The sequence below is a fragment of the Nipponia nippon genome, unplaced genomic scaffold (genome assembly GCF_047370975.1).
Source record: "Nipponia nippon isolate SJK-2023a ecotype South Korea unplaced genomic scaffold, ASM4737097v1 scaffold_2, whole genome shotgun sequence".
NCBI lineage: Eukaryota > Metazoa > Chordata > Aves > Pelecaniformes > Threskiornithidae > Nipponia > Nipponia nippon.
This window is the reverse complement of record NW_028262336.1, coordinates 127,444,805-127,455,945: the sequence shown is the minus strand read 5'-3', so window position 1 is coordinate 127,455,945 and position 11,141 is coordinate 127,444,805. Positions and strand designations below refer to the sequence as shown.

Genomic DNA, 11,141 nt, shown 5'->3' with positions numbered 1-11,141 from the left:
AAAAATCGAACGGCAAACGCCATTTGACGTCTCCTGGTGACTTCCATTAGAAATGCATGTGAATTGTCATTTTAAAGGGTATTATTTAACGTAGGTTCGAGTTGCTAGAGACTCTGTCAGAGTTCCTGTATTTTCAACATAATTACATTCCCAGTAACGCTGTTACATATTCTATAACACACTGTAGGAACTGTGGGAGAGTACCGCACTGGTACTAAATGGTGCCGATTTTAATGTGCAAAAAGCCAGCGCCAAAAATACCTGAGGAAACGGGATTTCACGGAGAAAAGACACCGTCAGTCAGGCACTGTTTAAAGTCACAAGCGCGGGCAGCAAAAAGCTCAGCCACCATACAGCAGGTTCTTGGCAGAGAGCCTATACATCGTCCTTCTGAGAACAGACTGTATTGAAGTAGAAGATGAAGTTTTCAAGATGCTATACGCTTGCATTACATACTTGTTTCCCTTCGTCTAAGAGGATCCTCTACCACTCTGTAAACTCAGGCCAGCATTCCCAAAACTCACCTACAAATCAGAGGCGCTCGGCCTGTCAAGCGCGGCTGATTTTCTGAGGAAGCCCGGCATCCATTGCAACTCAGCATCTCTGAAAGCCGAAGCTAAGGTCTCATAAGCGGGGCGCCCAGAATGCAAAGCACCCAAAGTCAGCGGTTGCTTTCGTAAAAGCTAATTTTACATCAAATTGCACACCAGTCACTCGTGACTGCCATTACTGAGAGCAGGCTTCCTCTGTACTTCTCACAGCTCCTTCAAACAGGAGACTGAACGAGGCTGAACCACCAGCACAAATACAATCAGGGCACCAGAAGTAACAACCTTTCTCTTACAAAAGAGCATCTGTAAAGACTCGCGGGATGAAGCTTTGTGACCTCTTCACAGAAAAGTGGTGGAACAGTTACGTTAGTGCCCGTTTTGAAATCCCAGCACTCCGTGCCAGACACGGTAAATTCGAACCTGGAAGTCAGGATTAGGGACAGTGACGAGTGAGGAGTGACTGTAACAGTGCATCATAAAGTACCAGTGGGCTGTTTCAGAGGGAAACAGTTTCTGAGAAACATCACGGAACTCTAGAAAGAAGATTCTCCGAAATCTCTGAGTTACATACGGTTTTCTCTTCATGCTAATGCTGACATACACCAGCTCCTGCAAACAGTGGACTGTTTATTTTACCTTCACTGTCTGAAGTGGAGAGCCTGCGTTTATGAACTCTTCTTAACTCCTTCCCGTATCGGACGCTTTTCTGTGAGCCATCACTTTCTGAATCTTCCTTATAATTAACTTGTCTCTTCTGATTCCGTCTTGATCTTCTCCTCCTAGTTTCCAGGTAATCGTCGTCACTGTAATCTGTGTAATCACCACTCTCTGTACGGAAGAAAACGGTGACGTGCATTATTCCATCAACGCAAAACTGCACAATTTAGGTAAGCTTTAGACCAGCACCACTAAAATCATGCGCTCTTCCAGTACAGAGGAGTCTCAGCCATCATGCCTCCTTACCCTGACCTGTTCCAGGCTCACGCATCAGTTTCCCCATTCATCGCCAGCGTAGAATTGTTTGACTTTAAAAACTTCTTACAAACCTTTCTCCTGTCTCCCTCAAACTCCTCCAGAACAGGTTTCCTTCCAGTGTTTTTGTTCCCTCATCTCTACTGGTGCCAAAGATGCCTCCCCTACAATTCCCGGCAGTTGAAACAACCTTACTGAATCGGAGTTGTTGATGGACATTACCACTGACACTGGAAAGTCCTTTCTGTTTTTAAAATTTAAATAAATTGTACTCTACTCAAACACTTTTAAGAACAGGTTAAGGAGAAACCACTGATGAAACTCCAGGTAAGATCTGAGTTATAGAATTTAAATTAACAACAAAAATCAGTCTCACTTGATCATAAGTTTGCTTAAAACAGAAACTGTATAGAAGAAACTTACCGTCATTCACAGTTCTTCCTGCACCAGTCTACTGCAGCTAGTGTCTTTAAGAATTAAATTTATTTAACATCAGCTGAAAATAGCCTTGAATCAACTTTAGCTGCTTTTTCACTGGGCTGTGCCGGAACAATTATCCCAAGATACATTTCTACACACGTCACGTACTATTCCTAAGTTAGTGAGTGACATGAGTCACAGATCAAAGTGGCCTCCTCTTTACTTCCTAAAATATTAGAGAAAGAATCAGAGCAAGTCAACAAGAACCACCACCTTCAGAACGAAACTCCATCTCTGGAGACGGAAAACAAAGGCACTGGCAGGGTATCTTATCTCCTTAGCTCACAACGGCAGGATCCTGAGGGACAATAACAGGGGTAAAACAGAGAAACACCGAGTTAGGACTACACTAAGGAATGAAACTGGAATCGGCTGATTTTATCACAGATGTGTGTCCACCAGGAAACAAAGAGTTCCTCCTGTGCGCTACAGAATAGATGAGCAATCTCTTCAGACTTCTGCCAGTATCTTCATCGGTAACAGCTTACGATTAGTGCAATGATGCACTCAGGGCAAGGAGACAGCAACTATTTTAAGTGCATATAGCTGTCTTCATCTGTCCCTGCACGAACCCTCCTTTTGGAAACCAGTACTTCAAAGTGACTTACTCCAACATGTTCATCATCTATATACTAGAGAGACAGATAAATCACTGGAAGGGTAACACACACTGCAATAAGTTAACACTCCAGTGTACTAAGTACCTTAAATTCACAATAAAAATAGTAAAAATAAGGGCCCATCTATCTAGCACTTTCTAGGACTGGGTCTCAAATGAAGCAGAAACAAGGAGAACAGTCTTGAGGGCAAGATGCGAATCACGAAAAGGTGCGAGTGGTGCATAGGCACTATTCCCACCCTTCAAACTGCGCAAACAGAAAACGAATTGGTTGAAGGCCAAGTAGAATAAAGTGAATTATTAGCTTCTCCTGTGATGCAAGGGTCTTCAGTTACTAAAGGATAATTGTACCAGAGAACACAGAATGCCATACAGCTGAAGGAATTTTCTTCCATACAAAGTGAGGGAAAATGTTTCTTTCAGAAGCTTTTTCAAAGGTTTTCGGAAGGTCTTCAAGTGGCTATAAAGTACACTTCTGCCTCCATCCTTTCCCTTCCCTGCAATCATGTGCCAAACAGGAAGATGCAGAATAGCTGAAACTGTCCACCAAGGTTCCCTTTTGAATCATAACACGAGCATTCATTTACATACATATTTACTTAAAATGCGAAGAACCTAGTACTCAGTGCTAGTTTCCTGCAGAATATTGACAGCAGAACCAGCAGCAAATTGCTTTACAGGCAGGGAGCGAAGAGGACACCTGAACCGACTGAAGCAACCACACAAGTTAGTGCCGGTCGTGACAGGAAACAGACTTCCACTCTTCCTCTCTCCTGTACAGACTATTTAGTATATCTAATACTCTTATACTCACCAGATTCTCTGCTTGAATTGTCTTCAGAATCTTCATCTTCATCATCTTCAGAATATTTTTTCTTGACTGTTTTCCTTCGTAACCGCCTGCTTTGCCGCATGGGCCTGGAGAGGTGTCGCCTGGATATGCGGGCACAGAACTCTGAATCGCTGTCTTCGTTTGACGGTGGGTCATCTTCGCTTTCATCCAGATTTTCCTCTGATATCACAAACTCGTCCTGAGATCTGTTCAAAGAGAAACCACAGACAACAGAGATAGATATCAGAAACAAAGGATCAAAACAGTACTTCTATTTTAGAAGGGATATATGCAAAATAAGTATTGTCTTACGCAGAAAAATGCACGAATCTTTCAGTAATCATGTGGAGCAAAGATCCAGAGAGAGCAAACTGCCATCACTGACATTAGGTTTCAGTTGTATACCTGGGATGTAGCTTTACAGTGCATTACACAGCAGGTGAATATAAACACTCTGTCAAACTGCGACTGCAGGTGACATTTAGATAGGACAGATTCTAGTGTTCATATAGTACGCTGCGATGCGACATTTGCGTAGCAGTACCTATGGATGAGCATCACCTGCAGCGGGGAAAACAACACCCACCGTCTTCTGGCAGAGATGACCTCCCCTTCATGAACTGTCCTACGCGATTTCTGAGAATTAGAATATCATGTCTTAACACAAAATTGTTGCTCGCATGCAAAACATGCATCTCGCAAACTTATCGGCTTGTAACACTCGCGTCGTTTCAAAAGCGAACAAATGCTATTTTTAAAAACCGTCGAGTGCTGAAGGTGCACAGTCACGTGCATGTGACCACCAGCTGAATGTAAATTCCAGTCTAACATCCAGAAGGCATTCAGCAGAGGATGGAGTTGAAAATGCATGAGCACACTTTAACAGATCAATGCACTATTAATTCTGTGAGATTTCTGCAAGCTACACTCATTGACTGGAAATTGCCAGCACATTTAGCTCAACGACTCAGGAGGCCACTGAAATGGCCTCAGCATGGTCACAGGTGAAAAACAAAGCTCAAAATTTGCATCTATGTTGTACAAATTATCCATAAACTTTGTAAATTGACTCAGCGACGGGTGTAAAGCTTTAAATGTTGATGGTAAAGACCCTAGACCTCATGCTCCATTATGTTTCTTCGTTGAGGCATAAAGGACGTCTAAAATAATTATTAATTTTTGTAACCTTAGGAATTCCCCAGACCGAACAACGAGAAATTCCATGGAAAGAGAGTTTCAGTTAGCCAGAGCAATACTCATTTAGCGTTTAAAGCTTCACATGACACGTATTTGTCTTTTACAGCATAAACCACTTCTTTGGCTGTTTTCAAACTCTTATCTCCTAAAGAACAGAAATCAAGAAATTATTTCAGAACCTGCATGTCAAGTTCTATATGCTCTAAATGGGGAAATTTTACTCTTCCAATTTCTAAATGACAATCAGGCCCAATAAAAATCCCACAAAAAAGGATATATTTTCAAAAGAAAACAACCAGCCTCTTTGTTAAGGATTTCTGCTAGGCAGTCACATCAGTCAGAGAACTGAGCCCATCTGCCTCCTTCAGTACCATAACCACGTACAGAACCCCCCAGCATGGCCTCAAACATACCAGTAACATTTCCAGACCACGTTTTGCTTAAAATATAGGTTGGATGATTTCAGCGCATGGATGGGGAGCGCAGTTTTTCCAGTACGATGATGTTCCTCTAGGCCAGGGGGACTTTTGCTGGCACTGTGCAGTGCTGTTCCAGCACGTGCTCCTAGTGATCGTTTTAGGGGCACTGCAGAGTCACAGAAGCCCGTAGCCATCTGTGACTTGTGGTGGAAGTTAATCATAGAATCAGAGAGTCGTTTAGGTTGGAAAAGACCTTTAAGATCATCAAGTCCAACCGTTAACCCAGCACTGCCAAGCCCACCACTAAACCATGCCCCTAAGCACCACATCCACATGTCTTTTAAACACCTCCAGGGATGGGGACTCAACCACTTCCCTGGGCAGCCTGTGCCAGGGCCTGACTACCTTTTCGGTGAAGAAGTTTTTCCTCATATCCAGCCTAAACCTCCCCTGGCGCAGCTTGAGGCCGTTTCCTCTCGTCCTATTGCATGTTACTGGGGAGAAGGGACGGACCCCCACCTTGCTACAGCCTCCTGTCAGGTGGCTGTAGAGAGTGAAGTTAAATTGCAGACCTACCCATCACTGATCTTGAATTCATCCTCACTCTCTTCTTCATCCAGGTTACTGTCGCTGTCCAAGTCATTTAGTCGCCGTCGTTTCTTGCGTCGTGCTGCAGCAGCCCTTTGTGGTCGCTTGTTTTCTTTCCTTTCTTCCTCTAGGATTGTGGAAATGTCTTTTCCACGGTGACCTGTGATATTAGACATGTCTTTGCCTCTGCCAATGCCTGAATTCAGTGACAGAAAGGAGAAAAAAGAGCAAGTTTATCTTTTGCTTAACTTCATAAATATATTTCTTCCATGCCTGTAACTTCAGTTTATTTTCTGTAAAGCAGAATATTTTTTTGTCATGCAAGGCTCTGTCTGGAGTCTTGTTCCCGACACACACAGCTCCAGCTGTGGTCACTTGGAAATACCAAAGTCCAGGTGGAAGACAGCGGATCAGTGTCAGCATTCTGCTACTCAACCCCAACCCACACCATCACCAATGCTGGTGCCTTTTGCGTAGGGCAGATATCAGAAAATACGTTTCCTTCGTAATGCTGAATATCCTTCTTGGGAGATGAAGAGTTTAAGTTGCTGTTTGGCCAGGGAGTGGAGTTTCTGAAAAGGTGGTTGAGACTTGGTTATGGTTATTAGATGGGTCTTGTGTTCCACACCCACAGACACCCCATTTTCAGATTGTCTGTATGCATCCGCCGAGCTTCTGAAAACTGGGGTCTTTATGGAGGTGCCAGAAGCCAAACAACTGAGGGATAACGTTTCATGGCGGTTTTCTCCAGGCAAATTAAGGTGATGCAGAGGTAGAAATCCATCTACATCTCTCAGATACTGTTGAAGTTCTCTCTTTTGGTCCCCTATGTTGCTTTAACAGGCAACAAAGAACAAAATTTCACTTTATTCACGTTCAACTAAGAAGCGCTTATAGATCTGGATTAATATTTTTAAGATGACTTTGTAGAGCCAGCCTTTAGGGGGTCCAACCGCGGACCAGTTTATGAGCCCGGTTCTTACAGGGGACAAAGGTCAATGGCAGCGCTAGCTGCCATTCCAATCTCAAACCCAAAACTTAGCAAATTAAGAGTTTTCTTGTCATGCGTATTCATTGCATTCGTATATCAAAACATGTACAAGCTGACTTTAACTGTCAAGACCAAATGCTTTTTGTCATCTTTTGGCAGCCTGGAATGGCCGTTCCCAAGGGAAATGATTTAATTTGATTCCAAAAATAAAGCAGTAAAAACTGTAAACTACAAAGTTTAAGGGAGAGGATTATATTTGTTGCTTCTCATATCAAAATAAATTTGGTCTCAATCTTCTTATCACCATAGCAATGAAAAACAAATAACATCAGAAACATACCTCCTCCATCAGCCTCCTTGATATCATCTTCAATTGCCTCATCAATTGCCTCATCAAATTCATCAAACCTAAAAGTAACAGCTTTCATTTACCACTTTGAAGCGAACCCTCATTAAATTATATTATGAAAACATACCTCAATATCTAAAACTGCTCTAAGAAATGACACTGCACAGAGAATGGGCTGGATATATAATAAAATAACGACAATAATGGGCTGGATTGATAATAAAATAGACATTTTTTAAAAGGTGTGTTTCTTATTTCTACTTGCTAGCAGATTATTTATCATTGCCTGGCTGTCTTACTGTTGATTTATGTGAACAGAAAACCACTTTCATTTTACATGACATACCACTGAATTTAACAATATATAATTTCAAAGTTCTTTAAGATGCTATCAGTGGCATTTTTCACACAAAGCGTTAGTCATTTTTCCCCCACACCTTTCATTAGATGACATACGCACTACCAATCTGCAGAACAGCCTTTCTGAAAAGCACCTATTAAAGTAAAATTATTCATCCTGTCTAAAATTTTCCTTCAAAACTTATTTCGGAGAGCTTCTCTCTCCTCTTAAAGCTCACGGTAATTACACTTTATGGAGCTGCAACATCCTAAGCTGAACAGATAAAACATACTGTACACAGTTCTTTGTAATTATACGTGAATGAGCTATAATGTAATGCTACATAATTAAATAGGACAAACAAAAGCAAAATATTTGAGTATGTTTGTCCTGCAGCAGCTTTTATAGAACTGCATAAACCTCTGCAGGCTGAGTAACTCATTTAAAGGGAAGAGCAAATGGAGGAAAAAGGATCCGGTCCTTTTACACAGATGACTCCACTTTGTTTCTTCAGTTACGAATTCAAATCCTGTAAAATTGTCCCTGCCAAAGCAGGGGGGATGGACTAGATGACCTGTAAAGGTCCCTTCCATCCCAAAGCATTCTATGATTACAAAAGGATTGTTACCTGTATCACCAAATAGATGCCTTGAGATATAACATGCAAAAGTATAAATTTTATTAACTATATAGGAAAGACATTTTATTTAGATGCAAGTTTTTCTTCTTCTCCTTTTTAAAAAAAATCAATTTTTTTGTTGTTGTTTTGTTTTGTTTTTTTGTTTTTTTTAGATACAAACAACTAACAATTGGACAACACTTTCATTAAAGATTCAGTTTCTCAGTCATGAAAGAAAGATTACAGTTATATTTATCTTGCTCCTCCGTAGTAACCTCCAGCAGAAGAAGAAAGGAATACATCTAATATTACTCTGTATTTCAATAGTAAAGTATAAAACACTTTCTCCTTTAAAAATAAGGTGATGGATTTCTGGTCTCTTTATATTCCCTAAGAACAACTGCATGTCACGTTCAAGGCAGCTTTACACAGCAAGGAAGTAACTCTGAAATTATTCCATCAATGAGATTAGTTCCACATTACTCAAACACTATTTTCCCTCCACACTGCTAAAAAAAAAAAAAAAACCAAAAAAACCCTCTTCAAAGTGTGAGAAATCACTTAGCGCTTTCAAATCACTGCTAACAAATAACCCGCGCTCAAACACGAGCTGACAGCTCCTTAGGTGCAATGGAACATAATTGCTGCCGCCACCGCTTTATTCCTAACGCGGATTTCTGCTAGCCTCCTCGCGAGAGGACTCCACAGATGACTCGGGTGATGCGAAGGGATTACAGATCTTTAGAGAACCAGAATGCTACACGATACAGATTTGGCTGTAAGTGGAGTAAGACGTTTAGCATTTATTTTCTCCTGCTGAAGGAAAGCGTACACAATTCTCACTGACGCTAGTACGACTTCACTGTGGACATAGAAATTTGAAGTGGCACACTGACACATGTAATGTTTTCACCAGTTCGAAGTGTGTATGATGTAGTCTGTAAGAAAGACCGTGTCATTTTCTATCGGAAGATTGATTTTTCCAGAGCAACATTATACGAAACGTTATTTCCAATAAAAATTATTGTCTTTGCGCAACACGTGTCCTGCTGAAGTCATGCCAGAAACCCTCCAGGCAAGATATTTTTTTTCTCCTGGTCAGATGCTGCCTGACCTGTCATGAACATTAATAGCAAATCTACGTAATCTTGCCTGGGGCATAATGTTCCTTACAGAAATACTTAATTTCCCAAAGCAGCAATGGCATTTTTGTTACTGTGGCTTCTGCTGTTCATTTTAAAAGTTACCGAAAATCAACAGCTAAGCGAGGTCAGACTGAGTTTTCCAAACAGGCTGGAAAACTCGGCATATACAAACGCCATGCCTCTCCTCAACAGCAACACCAGATTGACTATGAGTTTAATCATGGTTATTGTTGGAAGGCTTTGAAAGTTGCAACGTTCTAATTTTTGATGATAAAGGTTTACTTAGAGCAAGTACAGCAAAGGTAATACTTTTTTTTTTTTATCCCTAATGCAGCTGGGACAAAAAACCACAAGCTCTCAGGCAACCACATTCTTCTCTAATCCCCAAAGGCAGCCTACTTGCTTGGCGGACTGAAGAGGATACGGTGCACCGCAAGGTATTGTTTAGAAAAGAGTTTATAAAACATCCTGGTAATACATTGAGAACAAAAGATAATATTAAGATGATGCTGAATTTTGGAAACTTTAGTGACCTGTTCTACTTTCAGAATGCACGGAGTCTAAATATCTTGGAATTTTAGTTTACTAATTGCATTTTTATCACAATTTCTCTAGAGTTACAGACCATTTTTAGATGTACTGTCTCATAATTGCATTTTAAGTTTCATGCCCCTTTCATGTATAGAAGCTGTAAGGGGGGAAAAAAAAGGAGAGAGAAATTTAAAATCTTTAGACACAAGCATAAGTCTCCCTTTCAACAGAAAGGAGAGGTATGATTCACCTGCTTTAACTTACTCCAGAAACTGCAGTAACACCAAAACCTTCTCCAGTATTCCTGAACAAAGTACCATACACATTTTATTTTTTTCATGCATCATCCCTTCACTATACCACCTCCTATGCTTTTACAACCCTCAAGCCTAACCAGCACTGAGAGGAAAGAACAAAGACACTTTAGTTGGGCCTGTCTTTTAAATATAAAAGCATGCACGACAAGTGGTGGGTTGCTTGAGAAAGAAAACAACGGTATGACTTTTCTTTGTTTTACGAGCTATTTAAAGGAACTGCTGACCTGTAGCTTATGCACTTTCGGGTTCTGGTAGACCTCCTTTCAAGCAGCTTTGATTTTGGCTTTTTAGAATCTTTCTTCTTTTCTTCCTGACCTTCAGGTATTTCTGGCTCCTGTTCACGTAAGAGAGAAGTGTCAAAAAGCTTTATCTCCCCCCTCCCTCCACACTCATTATGACTGAACTCGTACGATACAGATATTTACACGATCTAGAAAGCTCATACACCCAACAAAACACATTTTGGCTTCTAATATAATGACTTGTTACAGCCGAGTTCACGTGAACACTTGCACATATTGCCCTTGCCGGCTACATAATTTCATAAATACAGAGTTTAAGGGTTCAGGCCATTGCATCCTTGTGTTTATAAGCACCGAGATCATGCCGCAGGTGATACTCCCAGGACTTGTAAATGCAGCTAGCAACAATTTGTTCAGCTGCATCTCTACATACTGAGCACAGGGACAGCTTTACATGGTGCAGTTTCAATAAAGTTCCACGCAGGTTAATTTTATTATATTGTTTCCATGTTATTAATTAAAAAAAAAAAAAAATCTGCCCCCAGGCTGAATTTTTCAAATATTTGCATCCAATCATAGACTCTTTTGCAAGTTTGTAAAATCTGTTATCGTTTTCCTGTTATCCAGAGACAGAGGGAGAAACTTGGCTTTATTACAGTCAGAGTGGGAAGTCTGTGTTTAAAACAAACAAAAGATTCATTTTAAACTCCCATGCAAGGAACAGATTATATAATTTCAGACGAAGGCAGTTGGCTAAGACTTCAAAAGAATCACTTTAAAACGTATTTAAGAAGTGAGAAGAGGCTGCACTCCACATGAATAAACACATTTTTCCTCTTCTGTAAAGGGAAACCATATAAAAGCATCCGTTAATAAAACACTAAATGTTTATAGTTTTTACCGCATGTGACTTTGATAGACGTGTCGGAGGCAAATATTACGCTTCTAA

The 11,141-nt window shown here is 40.8% G+C and overlaps 1 protein-coding gene across 3 annotated transcripts in view; it reads right to left on the bottom strand.

Annotated features, from left to right (window-relative positions):
- The window catches only part of RSF1 (remodeling and spacing factor 1), a 68,860-nt gene that overhangs the window by 8,560 nt on the left and 49,159 nt on the right, over positions 1-11,141 (bottom strand). For 2 of the 3 annotated variants that reach the window (XM_087756642.1, XM_087756643.1), the window contains 5 exons: positions 10,175-10,284; positions 6,990-7,057; positions 5,647-5,854; positions 3,437-3,660; positions 1,188-1,379 (listed from right to left, as the gene is read on the bottom strand). In XM_087756642.1, coding sequence (XP_087612768.1) covers positions 1,188-1,379; positions 3,437-3,660; positions 5,647-5,854; positions 6,990-7,057; positions 10,175-10,284 — 802 coding nt within the window. Of the gene's footprint in view, positions 1-261; positions 402-1,187; positions 1,380-3,436; positions 3,661-5,646; positions 5,855-6,989; positions 7,058-10,174; positions 10,285-11,141 lie in introns of all 3 variants that reach the window. The other variant, XR_015704606.1, reaches the window with a different exon arrangement.